The following is a 26,619-nucleotide window of genomic DNA, read 5'->3' on the forward strand; positions in this document are numbered from 1 at the left end:
TCATAGAATTCAAATAAGGTCTTGGGGTTTACCTTTTTAATAATCATTTAAAGGCACGAATATAATTTCACGAGTACATTTTGTGAATTCATTCACAGACATTTAAAGAAATTGACATTTAAAGAGGCTGACTGGAATGAAGCATCAAAGAGCCATGAGAGGAACAGCTGCAGCAAGGGCTCCTAATGCTGCAAACTGGCCAGACAGTGAATTTATGGCAGGGTAACATTCATTTTCCATACAATCGCCCATTCTTCTAGAGATTATATCTCTGGAATTAAGCCCCCTCCAGTGCTAGCAATCACTTTATATTTTACATTTATATAGCACCTTTCCTCCTGAAGGATCCCAAAGTGCTTACAAGCTCTACACTGCACCAATTAAATGCAGCCACTTTTGAAGACAGCAGCTGGCTGGGATATAATTGCACATTATACAACAGTGGTGAGGAAGGAATATTTGGTCCAAGGACACAAGGTCAAACCCTTGCTCTTAGGAAAGATCAAACGGGATCTTTAAAGTGCACACAAAGCAGCCAGAATCTGATTTTAATGTCTCATCTATAAGCCTCCCATTCGGCCCTTGGATAACAAAGAAACAAGTGTTTTAAAAATATCTAAGAGAAGAGTAATGCAGCAAATGACACATGACTACTGAGACCACTATTGTCACCACTGATTCCAACACATCTGTCTCTACTATCACCTTGTTCTCCCACCCTCCTCCCATTTGTTTGTTAATTCACCTATCATGTTTTACTTAAATTTTCAGCCTGGTCCACATACACGTTTTATACAGTACAACTATTTTGTTACAGGGTGCAATTTTCTACCAAAATACTTATAGTGGTACATCCCTTAGTGTGGACACAGTTAGACTGATATAAAAGTGCTTATAGTACTAGAGCTTTTTAATTTCCCCACTGCACCGTTATAACTTTAATTATACAAATATAGTTAAAGTGATGCAACTTTTGTGAGTAGACAAGGCTTTAGACTGGGAGCTCTCTGGGGCAGGGACTTTCAGTTAATTGCTTGCACAGTACCTGGAACACTGAGGTCCCAATTCCCGACTGGAGTCCTCCGGTTCACCCGAAGGTGAACAATTTATAACATTAATTACAAAATTATAAAAATACATTAATTATAGAATTAATAATTTATCTGTTGCAAAAATTTTAAGACGTGAGCAGGCCTGGATTAACGCAATCTGGTCCTAAGCATATCATGATAAAGGACCCCACTTCTCCTTGGAATGGTAGTAGCAGGTATTGCCCTTGCCTCTTACAGAGGTAGGAACAGTGGCACAAAGCCCTTCTCCCCCATCCTGTGGTGGTGTTGAGCCATTGCAAGAGCAGTGTCTCTTCATGTTAACATCCCATTGAAATGACTGTGACAGATCACATCTTTCAGAGCTATTGTATCAGGCTAGCTGCAGACTTAGGCAGACATGACTATCAATTATACTTAGTTCACATTTTCAAGCTTTTCTTTGTGTCCATAAGGGCTAGAAACTTGGTTTTGTTAAAATGTAAGCTTAGATTCTGCTATAATCACGACTCCAGGAGCTGGGTCACTAGAAAGGGGCTTGTAGAGTTTACGGCTTTATCCAGCCCTTCACCAGAGTCATGGTCCCAGTTAGTGAAAGTATTCCAATATTGTGTTTAGGCTACTAATCCATCCCAACCAACGATGGCATATATTCATAGTGGCATGTGAAAAAGAGTGCCAAGACAGAAAAAAGGCTGATTAACCACCTTTATTTCTGCTTAGGGCTTCCTCTGTAAAGTCCCTCACATTAAAGATTTCGGTTTAGGAGCTCCTGTGTTCTAACCCGAGATATGCTAACCTGACTTTCTGTGTGACTTGGAATTAGTAAGAGATTATTCTTCCATCTGCACCGTGAGGATAGCTAAGTGGAGAAACTTACTTACCACCCACTGATGTTGTTGGAAGGATTAAACATTTTTAAACTACTTATAAAGTTGTTTGCAAAATTAAACAAAAAGCCCACCCCACTAAATTTTTTCAAATATTATGCTCGTCAGAAGTAGTGTTTCATTCTTTGCAGTGCTTAGGCTTCCCCTGTCCTCTGAAAACAATTTATCATATAAATAACTTTGTATGTGTTTTAACACAACTTTTCTAGTTTTAGTACTTGAATGAATGCAAATAAGCTGCTTAATATTACCTGTATTTGGTATTGAATGCCAGCACTGCACAGGACAAGCTTGAAATATAAGCTTACATTTACTTGAAGACCTGCATTGTTTGGTGTGATACAATACTGCTCTCTAGTGAATACTTAGAGAAAGCTACATCAGTAAGAGAGGCTTTGTAAGATTCAGTAAAATTTCTGTCAGGGAAGATTTAGCTAGATTTCTTTAATGCCACAGGGAAGAAGACTCTTCCAGCAGACATTTTATTTATTAAGTGCATATTTCAGTCCTAGAAGAATTAAATCAACCAATTTTAAATTTACATTTATTGCAAATATCAAACTTTGATAGACTGAACACGTGTTAGCTATTCTTGATTTTACACCTCTATAGTAAACTCATTCTTCCATCACTATTAGTTTTGTGCAGTCATAGGGTTTTGGACAAAACCACGAAGAACTATGTTTGTGGGCCAACAGTGCACATTTAAAAAAACTCCTTAATTATGCTTATAGTATGAATCAACTTCTGTTGGTGAGAGAGACAACAGAAGTTGGTCCAATAAAAGATATTACCTCACCTGCCTAACCTCTAATATCCTGGGACTGACACTGCTACATCATGACATATATGCTATGAAGTACACTAGCATTTCCTCCCATAGCGTACAAAAAAAGGTTGAAACGAGAGTTCTGTGGCACTTTAAAAACTAACAAATTTAATTTTAGCAGGCATAAGCTTTCGTGAGGCTTAGTTCACTTTGTCAGATGCAGAGGTAGAAATGAGACACATAGGATTATCATATACATATACAAGTGCATAGAGAACAATGGGGGAGGTGAATGAAAGCCAGGTACTTGAGGTCTAATGACAGTCATTGAGTAGGAGGTGAGAATGGGTGAGCAAAGCAATTTACCTCTTGTAATGAGAGTGCCAATCCAAATCTCTGTTTAAACCCAGTTTGAATGTGTCAAGTTTGCAGATCATTTCTAACTCAGCAGTTTCTCTTTGAAGTCTGTTTTTGGAGTTTTTATGGATGTTATTTTTTATATCTGATTTGTGTCCATTTATCCTTTTGCATAGTGATAGTCCAGTTTGGCCAATGTACATGGCAGAGGGGCATTGCTGGCACATGATGGCATATATTACATTAGTGAACGTACAGGTGAATGAGCCCCTTATGGTGTGATTGATGTGGTTAGGACCAGTGCTGTTGTCACTAGAGTCGATGTGTGGGCAGAGCTGACAACGGGGTTTGTTGCAGGGATAGGTTCCTGGGTTGGATTTTTTGTAGGGTGTATGGTTGCTGGTGAGTATTTGCTTCAGGTTGGGAGGCTGTCTGTAAGCCAGGATGGGTCTGTCCCCCACTGCCTGAGCGAGAGACAGATCATCTGCTAGGATAGGTTGTAGATTGTTAACGATGTGTTGGAGAGATTTTAGCTGGGGACTGTAGGTGATGACCAGTGGGGTTCTGTTGAGCGCATTAAGATTGGAAACCTGCATTCCCCCCCCCTCTACTTCAGGAATGAAAATGCTCAAAATGAACTAAGTACCCTTTTGTACTTTCACCTTCACTGGAGGCTTAATATTGATTCCATCTCTACCAATTACTTTGATAACGAACTATTCTATGATTACTTTACTTAGGTTACAAGAGTCTTTGATCTCAGTAACATGCACTGGCTCAAAAAAGGTTAGATGGGTTAATTTTTCCTTCTGTAAAGTAGACAATTGTACTTAAAAGATTTTCTTGCTCCACTTAAAAAAAAGTTGCTAATACTTCGTGATCACAAATCACTATAATTATGCAGTAATAGATTTCTATTCACTTCTGTCCTTAAGTCTGACTCTATAGAAGGGGCTAGGAAATCAGTACAGACCAAGTAAGGAGTGTAATTAGAGATGCTGTATATTTGGCCTTCAGTGATGAAACATCAGCATCTATAAAACCATCCCTGATGTTTGACTCAGAGCGTGTCTGCAGGAGTTTCATAGTTAGACATTTTAAGAGTTGAAAAACTGATAGATGGCACCTCAGCATGAATACTTAACCTTAAAAGCAAAGTGCCTTATGATTAGCCAATGGCTTCCCCCAAGAATTAAAAGAAAAAGAAAAAGAAAAAAAGATAAAATTCAGATGTACAATTAGTTCTCCACAAGACAGATGGATTTTTAGGACATTAAGGTCAACTAAGGTTCCAGTGGCTCTGAAAATATCTTTAAATGCTTAATATACTAAGCTGGTTAAATGTCAATGTGTTTGGCACTGCAACACTTGATATTCTTACAATAACCCAAAAAGAATTAAAGTGTTTGCTGAAGAGGGTTAGATCACACAGTGGGATTAGCACACCTGTCATTCAAATCCTACTTAATAAGCTGCTTGCAGGAACACTAATTTACAACAAGAAGTTGAAACACTTGTCCAGAAACATGTTATCAGGTGCTTTTATTAAGCAACACAATACTCACAAAACTTTCATTTACAATACTTCAGTATTTTTTAAGTCAGCAGTTTGTTGTTGTTTTTTTAAAAATCAGCACACTTGTAACTGAAGGTTACAGCATCTGGGGAGAGAGCAGTACAGAGGAATACATTAGTATCTGCAAAAACGTTAGATACTACAGAAAGTGAACATTTGTTTGACGTTTACATACGAAGTCTGTCCATTGTTCACAGTTTGCATTGTTACAGGCATTTGGGTTCAATTGTCAATAGTATTGGGTTATTGGTGAAAGTCACCCAGCTAACGTAAAAATGTCATGAGATTTTATTGTACATCTTTTTGATCAACAGGTTAAATGGCATAAATACCACACAGGCTTTGTCTACACACAAACTGTACCAGTTAACTAAACCATGTTTTAATCTACTGCTTTAGTTTGCAGCAAACTCCTACGTGGACACACCGAAATCAGTCAGTTATGAAGTCAAGCTAAAATCAACATATGCCAATTGTAAACCACTTTAAGTGTGTCCACACTGAAGTCTGCAGTTTAACTTATTACATTGTTTGAGAAGATTGAGGTTGGAATATTTACAACATTAGAGCAGGGTCTTATTTGGTAAGAAAGGTGGCTCAAGAAATTAAAATAATTAGTCTTTTCCAAGGAAATGACTGATTGAGTAGTATGTTGAGTCAAAATTCTTTAGCAGAGATTGACAAGCCAAGGCGGCAGTTCTTTGACAAAAGTTGTATGGAGAGGTTTACAAGGAACGTGCTTGGAAATTATGGTTCGAGGAACAAAGTATTAAATCCTGCCCTCAAGTACACATGAATCATGGTGACTTTTATTACATAGAACCTGAGGAATGTTTTGGGTTTTTTTTTTTTAAATATATAAGAAATATGAAATGCCTCCCAAATTTCCCCAACACCCCAATCAAAGTAAAGTTTAATCAAGGGGAGATGAGAGATCAGAACTTAAGTTTCCCCAGAATCATGCTGTTGACAGCTGACCCAAAATTACTTATACCTTTGTGACTCAAAGTAGCTTTCCTCACACTGTCTTAGAAATCTGAATAATGTTTCAACCTGAAACAAAAAAAGTTAAGAACTTAAACCAAACAACCTTACAAGTGTTATTTTATGAGGCAGACAACTTTTGCTACTACTGTGTCTGGAAATAGTAGCTTCTAGTATTCTCATCTCTAACCCCAAACATTTTCCTCTACAGCAGTGGTTCTATTTACCATTGTGGACTGTATATGCAGTTCTCTGTGTTTTGTGGGCAGCATCCACACAATATATACACTCCCTGTATGGACCTGAGGATGTTACATGGGTCGCAGCGGTGTGTTGATTGGGCCGCCTGTGGGCCGGGGGTTGAGAACTACTGCTCTACAGTATACATTATAAGAAGATCCTTGTTACATAATCATATATCAGGCTAGCTTGCAGGACCATGCCAAGTATATTCATCAAGTGTTAACAGCTCAAGGAGAGAGATGCATGTGACGAATCACTACAGATATGCTGTTCTCAAATTCATATATTGAGGAAATGACAAGATGCATGCATTAACTATATTTTTTGCAGTCTCACTGTTGTAAGCCTTACCTTCATAATACCCACTAACACTTCTCACAGTTTAACTTACACTTACCGCAGGTTGACATTATCTTTAGTTAATAAACCACCATCCACATTCATGACACTAATATTAAGAAGAACTAACAGGGGTCATTAATTCTGAACCTAAAGATGGTAAAGAATATTTCTCCCTTCTCACCAAACAGTATAAATCTAATTCCACTGATCAAACGATAAGTCAGTCATGGAATTTTAGACTATGACCCTAACTTTGCAAAAGGATCAAGAAGCTCAGACTACCATTTGGAGTCCCACTGAAGTACTGACGTATAAAGAACATATTTGCAGAGCCCCTTCCACAACAGGGCTTCAACTCTTAGTGAATCTTTTGGGTACTACCACAAGATAAATGTACTCGAGATTGTACATGGAAGGGAAAAAAAAAAAAACAACAATTTCTGCACCAGGATTTGGTGGAGCTTGTAAATGATCATTTTGCAACAAGTCCCACACATGTATCTTCCAACACTAAGCTATCCACTCATGCAATAAACAGCCATTTGCTATGATTTAAGTGCCAGCACAGGAGACAAACATTTTGTGTCACTTCCCTTAAGCTGAGGTGTCATTAAAAAAGGAAAATTTCTTAACTAGGGATGAATCTGCACCAACAACAAGACATTGCATCGACTGTGGGTCAATATCATTGCAGACAGCAAAGTACCCATTAATACTGTTTAGTAGTAATGGTACTTTGCTCAATGATCTCTGCACATCTCAAAGCTTTAAATAGAGAGGCATTTTTATACTTGTGCCTCAACTAAGGGTTAGAACAATTTGATCTGTGCTTTGTTCAGTCCCTGACCTCTGCTTAAAAAAAACTATGATGGTGCTTTTTACTATGGACATGTCACTAATATATGGACTTAATTTCATAGCAAATCTTGTGATCATTTCTGTAGACTATCTGGAACTTGTAGTATGTCTTATGTTTTGTCAAGCATGTATATACTTCATACATTGCATAAAAGCTAATTGAGTCTCCAATTTGAATTAGTCCCCTAGAGATCAAAGACTATCCAATTACCATACCAGTCTCTGCAGCCATCTAGTCCCCCTCCTTAAATACAGTAAAACATCTCCTTAAACAAAAAGATTAACAAGGTTAATTTAATACATACCTATATAATAAAGCTTTGCCTTCGTTGTTTCCTATGGAAAAAAACCCACTTCTGGGAGAGAAGTCCAAAGATTGAGCAAGAGAAATAAACTTTCTTCTCAACACTGGGAAGTTTGAGAATACAGTAAGTGAAGGAATGTGCACCTGTTAAGAGAAGTATATAGTTTTTTTTACCCAATTGAAACTAACTGTTATAAGTTTCAACAAACCATGCAGTTTAAAAAAATTAGACAATAGTTTATGTAGTTAACATGATACTTCCATGTACCCATTTAAACCACTATTTTCAGAGGAGCACATTTCATTTTAATACCAGCATTAAATTTCCAGGATATCCTTTTTTGCACCCTGAGTTTATTTTGGGAAAAATTAATAATGGTGACTTATAAATTATTCCTAGCAACAGACTTCACAGAGTTCTCCTAACTCTAGATTTTTCAATTGGACACAAAGTATTGGTATTAAGTATGAAGTATTTCCTTTCAGGATGCATGCGCAAGACATCTTAACGTGTTTGGCTCAGGTTTAAAGAAAACTGGATTCTCCATCAGAAAGCTTCTTAAGGAACTCACACAACTGAATCTTTACCTTATACAGGGTCTTATGCATGGTCAGTTTCTTGGCACTAATGGTCCTGGGCTTGTTTTGGGGCGGGGAAGGCATCCCTACTTTGGGGCTTGGAGAATTCCAGAGTTGTCTGGAAATAGCTCAGCATGGAGATCAGTTGTGTTTGGGTTTTTTTTTTTTTTTTTTAAATAGATTTTTAGAATTTTCAGAAAGTGAAGACACTTTCAAGAAAGAGCTTTTTGTTCCATGGTAGATGTTAAGGAATATTTTGGAGAAGATTGAAGAGAGTTTGTTACTATTAACTAATTTAACATTATTCAGCAACTCAAATGCCGTTACACTTATGGTACATTTAAAGCCTATAATAAAGCATCAATATTTAATTGACTCAACCTTAATAAAGTAGCTCTTTAAAGAATTTCACAGATTTATTTCTTTGACAAGAGCTGATTCACTAGAACATTGAAACCTCAGCACTGTTAAAATGAAAGTGTTTAGTAACACTAAATACTAAAAGTACACAACAAACAGTGCTGGGGTAGACTGGAAGTATTGCTGAGCAAGTGCCATCAACCTGTACAGAATTTATGCTTTTATTTGTTATTATTGTTACATTTCTAGCCTGTATGCTCAGGAAGAAACACTCAGTTCAGATTCTGAAGGATAAGTGATATTCTGTACTACTGTCCTCCCGAGTCTGCTGGCAGACTAGCCCAATGTCGCTATGCATAGCTTTGCAACATTGAAGCAATCCTCTTGTTTTTCATAACTACTACTGGGAAGGAGGAGGCAGCAGTGAAACAAATAAATAGCTCAATTTCATTCTGCTGTAACTTGGGAAATCTATCAACAATGGAGGCAGTCACTTCAGAGGATTTAAGAGGTTTGGGAAGGGTTAGATTAGCAAAGACCCAACATCAACTCCAAGGCTCTGTCTTAGGAAAAAAAAGTGATCCTTCTGTCTTCCCGTAACTAAAGGTAAGTGACAGTATAATACCATTAACTGCAAGTATTACTCTACATTACGGGAGGCATGGCTTTCAAAATTGAAGTCTGGAAGCAGACAATCTTTCTACCCTACCTAATAGGCATAATTCTTGAGCTAGCAGATATCAGGTAAAATTTTCACATCCATCAGGGGTTGGAGTTGAAGGCGGAGTGCTGTGCTGACGCTCAATCAAGCAATGCTATGGGGATGCAGCTACAGATGACAGTTGAGTTAGCACATCAACAGAATCTAAACCAATCACTCTGCACTGCTAATCAAAACTCTGTGTAACTCCAGAGTTTTCTCGTTATGCTTTCACTCATGCAAGGGCCTGGTCTATGCTACAGATGGGCAACGTAAGTTGCTTTGTGTTGACCTAGTTGTGCATGTCTCCACTTAAATGCATCTCCCACCAATGTAAGCTCTCCATTTACCAACTAGGAACACTGCCTCCCCAAATAGCATTGAGCCATGGCTTACATACAGAGGTCAACACAGCACGCATATAGACACTAACCTACATTGGCCTTAATTCTACAGCAGCTAGCCCACAATGCCCTGCAATGACTGCTCTGGTCACAATTGTGAACGCCACTACTCTGTGACCTCTGGGCAGAAGCTTTCCCCCTTCCCCATACACCTTGAACTCTGCATATTTTTAAATGGCCTTTTCCTGATCACCCATCTTAGCAAGCAGACCTCTCCATTGTTGTGGGTAACTGCCCAGCTGACCATACTGGCTACACATTCCAGACACTTCAGCCTGGAGTAGACAGGAGATATTGATTTCCTAGGCCTGTGGGGAGAGGAGGTTGAGCAAACACAACTATGGGGCAGCTATAGAAACATGGACATCTACAAGCAGATTGCACAGGGGTGCAGGAGAAGTGGTATGAAAAGCATCAGCAGCAGAGCAGCACAAAATTGCTACTGGCATTTCAACATTGCCAATGGTAATCCAAGGGTCAGGAAAAAAAAATCCCTGCTTGCAGCTTTCTGAAAAGTCATGTGTTCTTACAAAAGCGAATATCATGCATCTTTCCTAGCCAACCATCATGTTGATGAAGCATCCCTGGTGATCCACCAGCACTTGAATAACCATAGAAAAATAGCCATTTTGGTCTGGTACCAAGGTAAGGATATGCATGCCTCAGGAATGCCTCAAAATAAGAAGCCTCAGGAATTAACCTGAGCTGAAATCATTAAAAGCTTTTTATAAAATAGACAGAAAATGAGAAATAATGTATTGGTTTCCTTTTTTCCCCATCTTTTAAGGCCTATCATACTAAACAGAAAGCCTTGCTAACAAAGCATCAATTTCTGAAGATCTTCTCCCCTTCCCCCCCCCCCTTTTTTTTTTAAATCCCCACCCAATCTGAGGTCATACTTCTGAAGTCAAAACAAATTGAAAACAAATGATTCTACCAAAACAGAAGCTTCTCCATGTTTTGAGGATTAAATTATATCAAGTCTAGAGAACTATTCCTGTGGGAACCCTGACAGCCCAGATTCTGGTACTAATTCAAGCTATCATATTGTCACAACAGTAAGTGTCCTTACTGTATCTGAAACAGATTAAGTGATGCTTTGGGTGCTCATGTATCCTTACTACACATACTCAGTTTTAATGGACCAATACCTCTATAGTATTTTCATCTCAACATTGTAAGAGAAATGTATTTAAATTTATACTGCTTGTTCTCAGTGTAGTGCATGTCATTACTTTGGGTTTATCTTTCAATACTTTGTCATGTGATAACAGAGCAGTTTTAAGTTATTTTATAAACCAAGACCAGTCAGCCAACCTCTAATTTTCTTCCAGTCAAGCATTCTAATGGCACTATGTCTGGTTTCTTTTCATTAAATATCTCAAGTTTAGCACCATTAAGCATTACTGTGATTTAACTGCTACCACAGTACTAACCTAATGAATACAAATTATGTAGTCTTGCCTCATATTTACTGTGGAGGATCAGATATGCAGAACCAAAACCAATAGACCAAAACTACATCTTTCAATATTTTGAGCATACACTAATTTCAATAACCTCTCAAACTACTGCAGTAAAACCACATACATTAGTACCACCCTATTTGCCTAAAACAGATAGTAGCAACAAGGAGAAAGGAAAGTAGCAGAGCTTTGCTTACCAGCCTTATTTCTATGCCAATCAGGAGCTGCACTAAGTTCTCAAGAATTCAGTTCAACCCTCCCAGCTGGTGAGTAATTAAAAGAACAGGAGGACTATATGTAGGGGTGTTTTACTGTATCTTCCACTTAATTGCTGGATACTGTTTAATTTAATTCTATTTTATTTTTTCCTGAGTGTGGAAAATTCCTCTTTTAAAAAAATTTTTAATTCAATTTATCAATGGACAGCTCTATCACTGGCTAGAGGGAACCAGCAAAGGAACTAAAATCCTCAAAGAGCTAGAGAAGAAAAATGAAAAGTTTGGGGGTGGGGGAGTATTCCACAGGCCTAGTATCAGATAGCAGAATGATACTGACACACAGGTGTATGCCACTGTTAACAATAAGATCACTTCTCTATCCCATTACCCTGTTCAGTTTGGGTATGTACAAATCACAGCTATCCTTCACTGAAAAGAATAAAGGCTTGACTTACCAACCTGACTGCATCATTTGCTTCATTGGAGGCCACAGCCAAAATTTCTGTGGTGGGGTTGAAGGTCAAAGATGTAGCAGCTGTAACCAAGTTCATTATGGCTTTAACTGGTTTAGGATTGGTTTCTCTGAGGCAAACATCATGGGTATACACATTCACAACTCCTGAACTAGAGCTAGAGAAAGGAAAATAATTGATAGTCTATTAAAAAAAGACCAGATGGAGAACAAACATTTTCTCAGTTTGTGACGCATTTTATATTATATTAGAAGCAGTTTCACGATCTACATTCAAGTAAACCTAAACCTTTTATTTCTAACTGAATATTTACTAGTATCCACAGGAACAGCTAAACAAAGCATTAACTCTTGAAAACGAACCTGGGTCCTTAGCTCAAGCTGTAGCAACTAATGCTTTCAGCTCTGGAGGGCCCTAGTTCAATTCCAGGTTTTGAGGTCAGACTACATGATGATGATGATTCCTTTTGGCCTTATCTGTGAAAGACACTCCACACATTGTGGAATACCTTCAAAAAGGCAAAGTATCATAACCTAGAAGTAATAGGAGTAAAGATGAAGTATTCTGAATTCAAGAATATAAGCTTATACAACTAAATAACGGACGATTCTGAACTACTAGTTTCTAAATGGTTACTCACTTTCCATGTCACAATTCTAGACACTTATTCTATTTAGAAAGTCTCATCTGGAGCAGGCTACCAAAGATGTGTCTTACAAAGGATAATTAAATATTAAACTTTATTAGCTACTCATTTAAAGGATGCATGTCCAGGTTTAGATCACATTACGAGAAGTAATATGTACCCTTAAATGCAATTCTAATTATCCTTTTCTGTGAGTATTCCGCTCTGGCCCACAATAATTCTATGTATATAAAAAACCTGTTATCAGTATTCCAGCTACTGAAACCCACTTATTGATTCTCCCCTCACAGAAAGTCACCTTGTTCAACCTACATTTACTGCAGTAAGATTATTACCGAGCCTGTGATTCTCTTCACAATGAACCAAACCAACATCAAATAATATCAATTAGTAATTCCGTCTAATGTATAAACTGGTCTAAAAAGGGTTAAAGCAAAGAAACATTCTACTCTAGATGCTTCGGTAAGTGCCACATATTAAGTCTGTTCAATTTAAACAAATGCAATATTAATCCTCAGCCCTTAATACTGCAGCTGCATACAGCAAAGTTATAAAACAGTCTGAGGGTTACATCAACTAAAACAGAACAAATTCCATTTTTGTATTCTGTCCAGTCCTAGAATTAAGCCTATCGAACAGTTATAAAAAGATGCAAGAAAAACTTACAGAAGTTTATGTTGAAGAGTGCACCCCACCTAAAATGGGCATAGTAAGGGGTAATGACTAAAACACAAATTACATCCATTAAAAAACCTCAGTATTTCAATGGTGTATAAAGGAGATAAGCTGAATGTGTAGTTTTAGAAACTTATGCACAGACAAGATCAAGGTATTTTCACCTTATTAAGTAGGGATCCAGCAACTTTCAATTTCTTTAAAAAACTAAAAGTAGGTTCTCAGCAACCTATTAAGACCCCAACTGCTGGATTAGGGTTTAAGAGGATACAGAAAAGTTTTTATAAAAAGAATAAACTCTGAAATCAATACGATACCAGCTTGATGTACCATTCTTCTAAATTCATTTAAAAATATTTTGTAAGGGTTTTTCTGCTCTCCTGTTGAAATTTTATATAAGGGTCTTTTAAGCAAGGGTTAGTGACTGAGAAAACAGGGACACTGACTCCACAAAAAGTGCCAGCAAATGCCCAAAGCAAGCACATGTTTTTCCATCAACTTTTTTCAATTGTATTGTCTTAGGAAATACTCAATTTTCATTTGTGCAATTTTCAAATTGATGTGTCCCTTACAAATCAATGGTACATTTTAAAAAAAGAACCCAAAGAGGGAATTAACTGTTAGAGAAAGGCAGGAATTGGGAAGAGATTGAGGGAAAAACTTGAGCTGACGTTTATTAATATAAAGTGGTCACAGGAATCCAGTTTGCATTTTAACAGCATTTAGAAAAGTGCCTCTACTAGAAAATTTGTTAACAAATCCCAATTCACCTACCGTTACATGATTTGAAATGGAAAGAAAATTGAGTGATTTGGTAATATTACAGTATTATGGATACCTGTGGAACACAATGGTTAGGTGTTTCATGAGAAAGAACTAAGTCCATGAATCTCTACACTTAAGTAAAGGAAAAAGAGGTGAGAATAAATTTAGTTTATCACATTGTGAACACTTTACCCAAGAGCATCATAAAGACTAAGGAAAATATGACATTCAAAAACTTTAAATGCTTGGTTCACTATCACTTACCCACAAGCCACATACTGGCCATTTTTTGATACAGCGAGACATGTTCCACGCAAACAGCCTTCATCAGTGAACCTGTTTAGACAGCGCCTACTTTTCACATCCCAAATGAAAACTTCACCCTCATCTGATTATGATGAAAGGAGAAGTAACTGTTAATGAACTGTAGTATACAAAAACTAGCAGCAATTAAATAGCTATTTAATTAGTTGCAGGCGATCAAAATTTACTTTTAAGATCTACTTTAGAGAAAACTGAACCATTCATGTCCAGATATAGCTATGGCCTCCAAATTTGTCCGAATAGTAGGACAAGACTTGTGAAAAGGACTTGGGGAAAAAAACCTAGGGCTGACTTTTACTTTTCATACTTGCAAATTAACTATTTGTACATTCTTAGGTTAACAACAAAGGAATTAAACTAACTTAGACGTGAATTGCCATATTAGGCTATTGACTCTACTTATTGATTTTAATTATTCAGATACAAGGGAAATTGTTATGCCAGATCCTCTGACAAGAACTCCAGAAGACTACAAAAAGGCATGGTTATACATAGATTAATTTTCTACAGGTAATCTACCCAGAATTATGATCCACTATCTTTTCTATTTGGTATTAACTAGTTTAACCCAATATTAAAGTATTGTGTTTTAAATGCAAGTCCCCAAAACATTAAACCATGTTGGTCTGTTGTCTCCACTCAACTATTATATAATGAATGATCAAGACACAGCAAGAGACCCTGCCATAGCCCATCATCAGTGGACTGAATAAACTTTTAAATCAAACTAACAGAAATCCTCTGAGGGAAAGGAAGATCAGCTTAAAGGAATAAGCGTACAAAAAGCAAGGATAGTAAGATGTTCCTCCAACATGTCCTACCAGCACAAAAGGATTGTTAGTTTTTCAGTATAATAAAGCAAATTTATGAGTTCCAATTACCCCAATTCCTAGTCTGAAGGCAATTCAAAGACTACTCCTCCCTTTTATGAGATTGCATGTTTAAGGCATTTATGTGATAGTGGTAGAGAGGTTCACAGTATAGTCAGGATAAACAGTCATGTCCAGAGCTGAACTCTAGTAAGACACTGGGAGGGAATATTTTCAGAGACAGATCTCAGCTGAAGAAATTTATATTTCGAGTAGGTCTTTGATCCTGCACCATAAACAGACATGACATCACAGGCAATAAAGGTCAAGTTTCCTGGGATGCTATGCAGCCTGTTGTTCAGAAATACTGTAAGATCACTATGCTCAGAATTGTCTGGTACAGCTAAGATGTGTAAGTTAACATTAATGGTTATGGAACGAAACGGTTCTCATTACAAAAAGTAATTGTCACTGTTCACATATTCTCACCTTCTAATCAATGGTTGTGAATAGACCTCATCTACTCTAACTCAACGGACTTTGCTAACATCTACCCTCCCCATTGTTGTTCCTTACCCTTGGATGTGTGTGTATATATTACACACACACACACACACACACACACACACACACACACACACACACACACACACACACACACAATTTCTATTTCTTGCATCTGACTAAGTGGGTGGCAGCACATGAAAGCTTATGCCTGCAGAAATTAAATTTGTTAGTCTTTAAAATGCTACAGGACTCTCGTTGACTTTGCTTTCAGTTTCTCTCAGTTGATCCACAACTGAGAAATGTCAGTGTCCTGATCACAATTTAGTTTTCCATATGTAGTGTACCGTGCACTTGGTTTTGCTTTCTAATCCACACAGCCAACAACCGCATAACATCAGACAGCAGATAAGTAAAGATGGAAGGTGTAAATCCTCAACCAGAAATAATGAACAGCTGTATGATTCCAAGCAGGAGAGAAGAGTGCTGAATATACCATCATCTTGTTAGGGGGTTTCAAGAAGAGTAAACATTGAAAAAAATATTGCAAAGTTCAGTAAATATTTGAGGATTATTTTTCTCAGTCATATATGCCATAACTTTCACCTTAGGAATAGCAAAGAATTTTCATGGTGGTCAAAATTGCATTAGCAAATGTGACAATTCCGGCCAGTAAAGCATTTCCATTAAATATTACATGATATGGTGCAACCATGCAGCTATAATGAAATTTTTTTAAAAAGCAACTTTAACAGGATATGAAAAAATCTAGTCTCACTGAACTACATACAGAACATGGCTGTCAAGTGTTTTGGACATTATTCTTGCTCATCCTTCAATTCTGCTCACCCTCAAAGAGGTGTCTCAACATAAACTTCCTTTTACCTCTCTCCTTGCTATTTTCCCCTGTATTCAACAATCCCTTATTCTTGTTTGGACATCAGTGCCAGATGACAGTATATGCCCAAAAGTAAATTAAGGTTTGCATATGTATGTGTCAAGGTACATGGAGTCTGAAATGTATTATCATTTCCAAATGCCATTTTTTAAACAGCCAAATCAACTAGAAGTCCATAAACTGTAGTTTTCAAAGTGATTAAATCTGAAATTAACTTTCTGTAAGGAAACACGAATGACTTACCAGAATTTGTGTAAATTTTGCTGCTATCTGGAGAGAAAGCTGACGCAACAGCATTTCCATTTATTTTCATACTGCTAATCAGCTCCTTTGTCTAGGAGAGCAAAGAGGAACATTGATTAAAACAATCATTCAGAAGACCAAGAGAAATTAGACTTTTTTTTCCATTTATGGAAATCAAATATGTCCTTGTTTTACAGCCTGAAGTCCCACCCACCCATATGTTTAATTATAAAAATAACCAACTCCTGCTGCATCTAGCAAGACTTCAGTTTTACAAACGAAGTCTCCAATCCTGCTCTTCACAGGCACAAGGATCCCTCTGCACAGATGCCCTGATCCTGCAAGTGTTACAGGGAACGTTAGTAAGAGCAGTTTATTTTGTACTATTGCATCTAACCAAGGATTCCAGATTCTCTTTAAGAGGCAAATTTCTCTCTATATAAATCTAATCCTCACAGGCAATATGTGAATGAGATTCAATAACCTTTTCTAATTTCCATTATAATGCACTACACACAATTTAAACACAACAGAACTGTTGGTAAGTAGTCAAAAAAAAAAGTTATGTACTCAATTGCACTGTCTCTCCTCTTCATTTCCTTTTTCTATTTCTTCCGTTACACTTCTCTCCCTCCTAATTGCAGCCCAGAAGTACCTACTAAGATACTTCCCTGATATACAGCACAGCCATTATTGTCCCATGATTTTCCAGTATTTTGTTGTAGACCTCAGAGTGTATACACACAAACAAGGCTGTATATGCCAGAAAACGTGCTGATCTCACATACCAAGATGCAGGTTAAAAAGCACTGGCTGCAGCATACAAAGTATGCAGTACTAGGTTTACTGCATTTTGTGGATTACAAGTAAGTTGATTTTAAATGGTAGCTTCCAAATCCATTAGAAAGCATTCTCTCTTGAAACTTTAAATGCTTTTAGATAAGTTCAATCAAGACAGTTCTCTGCTGCTATTTCTCCCCAAAACTTGCTCCCACAAAAGGGCAAAGTGATCACTCTTGAGAAAGGACCGTCAGATATTCTAGAGCACAGAGGACATCTATGCAAAGGAAAAGGACAATGTCTTTTATGGTATCACAAAACTGAAGAAAAGTTAATATTTCTTAAAACATGAATACATTAACTTATATTAATTATTTAAGCCTATGCACAGCCTACTCATGTTTTGACAGGAAATTTCATCTCCTTTGTGTGTTTTTGGCTGGCTCCAAATAGGAAGTTTGTAGTCTTCTTTGTATATGTAGTATTCTTTGCAGAATACTTTTCACAAGTGAAATGAAAAATGTGCCAGGACAATTTGGAACACAACAGTAAGACATTAAAATCTATGAGCTATTGAAACAGCTCACTGACACTCCCATTTTTCTGACACAAACATATAGTTACTTATTGTGCTACCCCCCTAAAGAAAGAACTTTGGTGTTTTTAGGAGCTAATCTGAGAATTAAATCTTCTAGAAATCTACAGAGCAAAACAGCAGTGTAAGTTAATAATGTGCCTCATATAGTACAGGTTACTGCAACAGACAATATAGTTCAGCCTTCTTTACCTGCTCACTTTGAGGCACCTCTGCCAAAAGAGGTACTAATTAGGGCCAGGTGACATGGTGATATTTGGTGTGAATACTTTTTTCCACTAAGAAACTGAAAATTAGTCTATCATATAAATTCGACTTCAAACAGAGTTGAAAAATTTCATATCCATCACCAGTGTCATGAGTTACCCAATTCCACTACCAACCGTGAACAAAATTGTTGTAAGAAAAAACTCTGCCACCTAGAACACTAAGCAATAGTTATAGCCTAAGATAAATAAGGTGTAACATTTGTGTGTCATGTTAAAGGTCCTTCATTTAAGAATAGAAGTATTTTCAAATTAAGGAGATGCAAAAGTAAACTTTCTAAACAGCTAGAGATGTTTTAGAGTAGCTGTCCTCAGCTTTTTCCATAGAGGGCAATCCCTTCCTCCCACCAAACCTACTTTACAACATGGACTGGGTGATCACAACTTCTTGACACCATGACAGCAACCCCTGGGACTGACAGCCCAAATTACTGACAAACAGGACAGCTACCTTCATAGACAGCAAATGAAGATAACCGGAGGTTCCAGTAAAAAGAAGGAACAATCCATCTGGAGATACTTCAAACTTTCTGACAAATTTCTCTTGCATACCTCAAAGAGGGAGGAGAGGGGGAAAGAAAAAAAAAAGACTTTCAGAACTTTAATTAGACCAATGAGTTTACCACTCTGAATAACTTTGTACTGAAAAATGTATGACATAGCTTGAGATAAGTGAACAACTATAATCAAAAACATGTGCTACAAATTTTACTATGAAGTGCATTTTCTATTTGAGGTGCTAACAGGCATCACAGAAACTTTAAAAATTTGCACGTAACTTAAGAGTTTACATGTGGCTGTTAATTCTGTCTATTCATGACCAACATGCTGCCTCTACATCCCATGGGGCAGCATGCTGACCAATCACTAAAACCCTGAGTCGGTGTCATCCCAACCTCTACAGCAGATACTATTCTAAAGCTGAACATCTGTACCACAAAGGAAATAGAGAGTAATTTTGAATATTCAGTCTAGCTGTATCAAGCAGAGTACATTGCTAATTGTCCCCCATTGAACATGCTTTCATGTTGCACGTGGCTACGCATGACAGAGCTGATAAACTTTTAAGAGTTCATATTGGGTTAAAAGATTAGAGAGTACAGAGAACCTATGATCTGTGTTTGAGTTTTAATGTTAACAAAATATTCTCTAAATCAACTCAGGCTTAAAAGTAAGGTTTTGGCAGTGAGCCTCCTTAAAATATTGACATCTATGAGTGTGCCAATTATATTAGCAATCACCACAATACAGGTGTGTATACTTTCTACATTCAGAAGTAACTGAGGTCTATCGTAAATCTGGATTGGTACCATTAAGCATTTTACTTTTTCTTTCAAAAGGTTTGTAACTATTTAAGCTAGAAACACCAACCACATGCATTAGTTGCATTTAACAGACGTGTAAATCAAACTAATGTATCTTTCAACTGAGAAAGACTTAAGTTGGTCTCAGTGATAACTTCATCTCCTTAATTTAATTGATGTATCATGTTGCCATTGTTTCGGCAAAAACTTGCCTCAGATCTATGGAGACTACATTATGCTATTAACTGAACTAGATATTCATCCATGCAATTTAGTGAAGACTCCCAAAGACATGCAGATATTCAAACAAGGGAAATACTAATAATTTGTGATTTTCTTAATTTGTGATAAATAATATAAAATTATTTATATTCCTGAATGTGTTTAATCTGCCAGTCACTCACATCTTGTAATGAATTTAACTCCCTCAAAAGTTAAGACACCTTAAAAAAGCATAAATAAAACCTCACCTCTTATTTGGTTTACAGGAATAATATTTCCGCTCATCATATCATACACATAAAACAGTTTATTGCGTGTACTAGTTGCTATAACCTGTTCCCCATCAGCACTGAAATGAGCCTTATAGACTGGAAAGCTTTCCAGGTGTATGCTCTGTATCTTTGGATTAGTTTTACCATCCACCTTCAAAACAAAACGAAAAAGAAAAAAAAGTTGTGTTCCTTATACATTCATTTGTAACATATCTTTCAGATACATTTCTGTAGGCAAGCACAAGAATCAAGTGTCTAGTCAATACCAGCTTGAGGGGGGGAGGCGGGGAGATGGAGTACCCCATTCAATCCAAAAGAAACCTTCAAAATAAGCAGCCTGACAAAAATAATATATTTCACATATTTGAGATGTAGCCAAAGTACACTCGATCACAGGTGAGAATGGTTTTCAGTCAGAGCACTCAAATAAGAATATTCCACCCCAACTCCAGCCATCCATAATTTCCTATGATGGCACATGGAGCAGTGATCCCAGTAACAATCCTGACCAAAGCTATTTTTGGCATAACAACTTATTTAATATAGCCAACACTTTAGAAGCACATTAAAAGTGATCCACCACCTCATTGTTCATTTCACCTTTCATAAATTCAACACAAGTTGCTCACCTGAAACAATGATATAGACTGATCTAGTCCAGCAGTCATAACTACTTGTGCAGAAGGATGGAACTGCACTGTTGTCAGTTTAGCATCAGAAGGACGTTCGTTATTAGCATGCAAGCAATTTTTCATCTAAAAAACATAGACCAGACCAACGTGGTTTTAAACACAGGCATTATATCAATTCCCGAGCCAATTGCATGCCCCTCCCCCATTCCTGTTATGGAAACAGGGCTTAATAGGATTTCAGTGTCATTGATCTTGTAGAGCACAGAAGTGCAGGACAGATCTCAGATAAACATTCTGCATAAATGTAGACTATGACAGACATATGACATTAGAATAAAGATATTCTAACTTTTTCAGATTTCTGGTCATTAAAAAGAGTGTGTCATCCACAACACACCATGGAGTAACTATAAATAAAATTTCAGCTAACCTTCCATTTTAAGCCTAATTTTGCTTTTCCTGCACCTCAACTTTTGAAAGCAACAAAGGAATATCCAGTCTTAAATGTAGCATAGCAACAACAATGAACAATAGCCTCAATAGTAGAGTTGAGTTCTTGTGTTAATGCAATAGCAAAATACAGCATTCTATTTAAAAAAAACTGGGAACAGTTTATCCAATTTCTACAATTTAAAAATTGGCAGCCTGCTAATCTGAAACAAAACAATAACCTGAAGCAGACTACTTGTTTCAGTAAGAGGGTATTTCCCAATGTGGAGTGGACCACGTAGAGAGTCTCAGATGGATGACCAGCTGGGGGTACAGAAAGATCTCTCAATTGTTCTGGAGAGGCTAAATTTCAATTAAAAAACAAGTTTCTAGCTATCATAACTATAAAGAAAACCTTCAAAATGTGTAACGAGTACTGACTGAAGAGTCTGCAGAGAATCTGAAACAATAGCTCTAAGGGTGTGGAAATGTGTAACGAGTACTGACTGAAGAGTCTGCAGAGAATCTGAAACAATAGCTCTAAGGGTGTGGACTGCCTCATTTATTTTAATGTGTGAAAAATTAGATGCCGGTGATAATTAATGTTGACTTTAGGGTACTTCACAGCATGTAAGAAGAGAGAGGAAAAATTATGAAGATCTGTATCAGTGTTTCCTAGGGTAGTGGGAGGAAAGAAGAGTACAGAGGACTAGCCAGGAGGTACAGATGTAAGAATTGAGATGAGTAGACCTTTAACATCACATGACAGAGTTACAACCCTGACTGATTGGGTTCATTTTCTTAAAAAGGGGTGAGTGGATTTCAGCGTTCAAGAGTTTGGGAAACCCTGCAGTAAGCCATCCACAGAACCACTGGTGAAAACTACTGCCCAAGCAGAACAGCACTTGTTGAATTATAAAATATGTATACACAGTTCAACAGTAACTATATTCAAACACCTTGAAGGAGAAGAGGGTGGTTTTTACCTGTAAAATTCCCCTTGGTAAAGTCTCTGATGCACACACAAAATTGCCCGTCTTATGGAGCAGCTCATCATCTTCATCCTCGTCACTGCCATCTAATTAAAACAGATTTAAAATTGATTGAATGTGCAATTTGTTCCTATATTGCCATGTACAAGTTCTTTAAGATTATCTTTTGTGTTCTCCACAGCAGCAGCCATGTCAAAGCCATAAACACAAAAGCACCAGTGTATCCAGTCAGTGTTTTGTAATTAGAGTAGGAAAAAGTGCCAGGCAACGAATCAAACTTTAAGAAGTTACACAAAATAAGGAACATGCTGGAAGAAGTGAATACTTTTCTATCATATTTTAGAACATTTACCATCAGTTGCACTTTTTCTGTCTCTCTTTTTCTGGGCCCAGAAAGGCACTCCTCCCATAGCTCGCTGAAATCTAAGGAGAGAGAACTTTCATATTACTTATTTTTTCCTAATATCTCTCTCTCTCACTCACACACACACAATACTACCAAAAATTGATTTTTCAGACAGTTTTCCAAAGTAATAGGTAGACATTAAGACCCCAACAATTACATATTCTCACTCAGATACAGCTGCCAGAAACGTCCTTTGCTGTTTTTAATATGTCTTTTCTACTCCAGCTTCCATTAACTGAATTCAGTCCATAAAATCTGTAAACAGTCTAAACTAAATGACATACATATATAAAATGTTCTCTCCCTCTAAAAATGAGGAAAATCTGGTTGTGTTAATTGCATGAGAAGTTAAGGTTTTCAAGTACTTGAGTAGGACAGAGGTGATTTTTAACCTGAACAAAGGACTTGGTCATTTATATAAAAGTCAATTTACACACCTACTTGTCTACATAGCTAACATGCATACAAAGATGGTCCTTCAATGTAAGGTTAACATACACAAATTTACAGTAATAAGGGCACAAATATTATGCTATTTGCAAAGTTACTTGTGTTTCGTTCACAATTCAAGTCTTTATTAAACAATGCCATGTTTCCTGCCTAAACTGCAACATGAATTGAGTTATTAGTCTTCCCTTTTTATTCTCAATTGTTCTGCTGTACATAGAAACAGCTACCTTGTTCTGATTAAGCAATATATCTAGTTACATATGACAGATTTTAGGACTCTCTGGGATGAAGCTTAATTTGTACATTATCTGCTCTACCATGTCGAATAATAGTAAGGAAACAAAAACAAGACTGTCTCCTCTAAGTACACAAGCAACACTTAAATTACAAGCTAAGAATGTAGGTTTTTTCCATTATACTAGTTATTTGAAAGTCCTAATAACATGGCTGATGCTGCTCAGCACACTAGTTTTAAGGACTAAGTTATTCACCCAAATTTCTTGGTCAAAAGAATCTTAAATGCTCCTAATCAGGGGAAACTTACTTGACCACAACATATCTATATCAACTCTCTCATTTTACTAAAATTAGCAGCGAAATATATGTTTAACAAACAAGTCTTACTGTTCTTGAAGTCTCCTTTGAAGTTTTTCTTTGGTAAGCTTCTTCTCTGCATCACTTTTCATCATATCTTTTCGATAACGATGGGTCATATCAATTCTAAGAAACAAAGCCTTATTCTGAATGTGAAAGATTTGCAGAAAATATAATAGTCCTTATTTTCTTTAAGGCTTCAAAAACAGCCATTTAAAATAGCATGCTTGGTATTTCTGCCAAGTCTTAAAGTTAATACCTCTATTTTCCCCCTATTTCCATTCACATAGCTTACATTTCCTCAGCTTCATCTTCATCATCCACCCATGCTGGTTTTTTAGATGGAGGAAAATTATCTTTTGCTTCATTTTCCACTTCTGAGTCACCGGAGTCCTCTTTTAGAAGATTTCCTGTGACTACCTCATTGAGCTTTAAAAAAACCAAACCATTTGGTTATAAACAATCAAATTTTAACAATTTTACAACTTTAAACCAAGGCAGTTTTAAAACATTTTTCCACATGGGGAAAAAAAAAATCAAGAACAAATAGTAAAACAACCACTGTCCCCACCAGAAGATACAGTCATTCTTCACTAATTCTCAGAAAAAGTGAAAGCTTAGAGAACAGTTTATTTATACTAGAAAACAAACACATTAACAAAGCCAGATATATGTAGCAACTATGGTAAAGAATATTCAACTAACTTGCTGTAAACCCAGTAAGTAGCAATGAACTAGGACCACAACTTATTCTCTCAAGTGCACTTAACAGTTTTGCCATGTCCACATCAGCTACTTAAATCCCTGAGAGATTATCTTGATTAGAAAAAGTGGTACAGCCAAGGTCTATTTTAGCTGACAGGCTAAGTACACCCTGAACTCCAATAGTTTCTTTAATCAAAACAAAGCCTACCTGTCTTAAGAGCCAGCAACTTCTGGAGCAGCTATGACTACCACACCACATGTGACTACCTGGGATGCTTTTGAAAACAGTCCCAAAGATAGAGCTTCACAGTGCCAAAGACTAAGTGCTCTCTGTAGAAACACCTCGCTTTTGGTACTGACAGATAAGCCTAAATACAGAGATTCCAGAAATGTAATAAAATGAACCTTTAAACAAGCCTTTCAGTAAGTACCAGTTGTATTCCTATATTTATTTTATTCTTAATGCCCTGTCCACTAGGAATAAGGATAATTCCCCACTAGTGTGAGAATTCTTTCTGCCTCTAAAACCAGGGGTTCTCAAACTGGTTTTGCTAGGACCCCTTTTGAAATTATTTCAGGCTGTGATAACCCTCCCCCATACCAGACCATCCTTACTTCTGGGATGCTGCTGCTGCTGTCTTCAGAGCTGGGAGACTAGGCAGCAGCCTCTGCTTTTGCAACCACCTCCCCCACAATAATCTTGCAACCCCCTTTTGGGTCAGGACCTCCAGTTTGAGAAACACTGCTCTAAACCCATGTTCAGTACATCCAAATACCTATAGCAATAGCCAGAACCTGAAACAATTTTATGCTATATTTAAAACTGCTCAGGAAAATGAATCAAATATAAAAACTTAGATAGGGGCTTTAGATAGTTCTCTATCCCATTCTAGTAAGAGCTCCCCCATAAATTCACAATGGAGTCCTTTTCCTTTCCCTTTCCGGTCATAGCTCAGCTGAGAGCTCAGGCCTTGTCTACATTGGCAGGAGCACATAAGGTACATGTGGATACTGTGCTGCAGTGAAAAGCCGGCTGTGTCTGGACCAGGGTGTGTAGCTACACATGGCAATGAAAATGTTCTGGCAGGGGGAGGCAGCAGAACTCTACACCACTACTGACAGGCGTGTACATGGGGCAGGCACTGAGTGGTCACACAGGGGACATGCTCACAGGGTTGTAGTGGGTCTTCGCTCTATAAGCAACGCCTCGCCACCTACAGTGCTATTTGTTCCCGTGCTGGGGGGGGGGAGGGGGGGCGCGGAGTGCGACTGCAGCTTGCTGCTCCACCCAATGCAGGCACAGCCTCGGGAGCAGACATGCACTGCCACAGGCACGTCCCGCTCCCTGCTGGCCTTAGCGCATGGCCGCGGGAACCACGCTGAGCAGTGCCAGCCCAGCCACCGAAAGGGCGGAGGATGCACCCGGGGGACGAACTCGGCACTGCCAGGATAACGGCCAGCGGGAGCTCTCTGGACTCCACCGCAGCCGGGCGGGACGCGGGTGCCAGGTCTCGGAGGGCTGGATGGGCAGGCCAGGGGGACACGCAGAGCGTAGCTCCTCCTTCCGCCGCAAACCAGCCCCCCGCCCCCGCACTCTCCCCAAGGGGCAGGGGACAGGCACCTACCTCACCGCCCCGCCCTTACCTGCTTGCCCGGGCCCCGCAACCGCTGCAGCAGCTCCGCCTCCTCCTCGGCGTCCTGGCTGCCGCCGAACACCAGCTCCTCCAAGCACCGCTCCACCGCCGGCTTCCCGGCCAGCAGCCCCAGGTGCCGGGCGCGTCGGGCCTCCTCGCCCCCAACGCCAGGGTTTCCCGTACGCCGCTGCTTCTGCGCCCGGACGCGCTTCCGCGCCGGGCTCCGACTAGCAGCCGCAGAAGGCGCCGGATCCATCTCCATCTCCGCTCCCTCAGTCAGCAGCGCCCGCCCGCGCCGACGATTTTCGTGTCGGTTCCGAAACGCGGGCGAGCGGCGTTACTCGCTAACCGGAAGCGGAAACAGAAAGGTCTGTCCCCACGTGACCTCACCTAGTCCTTACCTCACCAACCTCTCTCATGTGATAGGCTCTCGTCCTCCCCGCCTCTTCAAGCAAGACAGTCTCACGTGACCCACTCTCCCCCCTCCACGTGATAGGTTCCCAGGCCGGACTATTCCATTGCCAACACGGAAGGGATCAATCCCCCCTTATAACGACTAATCTTCCAGGACTTCGTCTGACAGACGGTAATACTGCAGCAGCGAACCAGGTGAACCGGACAACTGCCAGGATGTTTTTAATACGCCGCTTCGCTCCCAATCCCACCAGCACCGTTCCGCAAGATAGTTCCGTCCTGGTGGCTATGGCAAGCGAGGAGGCTCTAAAAGACCTGGGGGCCCAATGAGAACGCGCGATGGGCTACGCGCTGCGCGTGCGCGGTGCGGTTATGCTAGTGTTGTTGATGTTCTGGGCAGGGAGTTGAATTTCTTTCTCTGCCTAAGTGAGAGGCTGAACTTTTCAGGCCACCTCCTGCCCCAGCCGGGCCCGGCCCCTCGGAGGGGA

The 26,619-nt window shown here is 38.7% G+C and overlaps 1 protein-coding gene across 1 annotated transcript; it reads right to left on the bottom strand.

The window, feature by feature from the left end:
* Positions 1 to 4,588: 4,588 nt before the first annotated feature.
* Positions 4,589 to 26,391, bottom strand: UTP18 (UTP18 small subunit processome component). The gene is made up of 14 exons (XM_067547438.1): positions 25,728 to 26,391; positions 23,674 to 23,807; positions 23,409 to 23,504; positions 22,281 to 22,351; positions 21,923 to 22,014; positions 20,505 to 20,630; positions 19,852 to 20,026; positions 18,529 to 18,629; positions 16,437 to 16,527; positions 13,923 to 14,046; positions 11,555 to 11,729; positions 7,374 to 7,516; positions 5,636 to 5,694; positions 4,589 to 4,726 (listed from the first exon to the last, which is right to left on the bottom strand). The coding sequence occupies exons 1-13, from the start codon at positions 25,977 to 25,979 to the stop codon at positions 5,670 to 5,672; spliced, it is 1,605 nt and encodes a 534-aa protein (XP_067403539.1). The 5' UTR covers positions 25,980 to 26,391; the 3' UTR covers positions 4,589 to 4,726; positions 5,636 to 5,669.
* Between the last annotated feature and the right edge of the window lie 228 nt (positions 26,392 to 26,619).

This window comes from Emydura macquarii, unplaced genomic scaffold, assembly GCF_026122565.2.
Source record: "Emydura macquarii macquarii isolate MOO-44397 ecotype Brisbane River unplaced genomic scaffold, CSIRO-AGI_Emac_v2 contig_1230, whole genome shotgun sequence".
Taxonomy (NCBI): domain Eukaryota; kingdom Metazoa; phylum Chordata; order Testudines; family Chelidae; genus Emydura; species Emydura macquarii.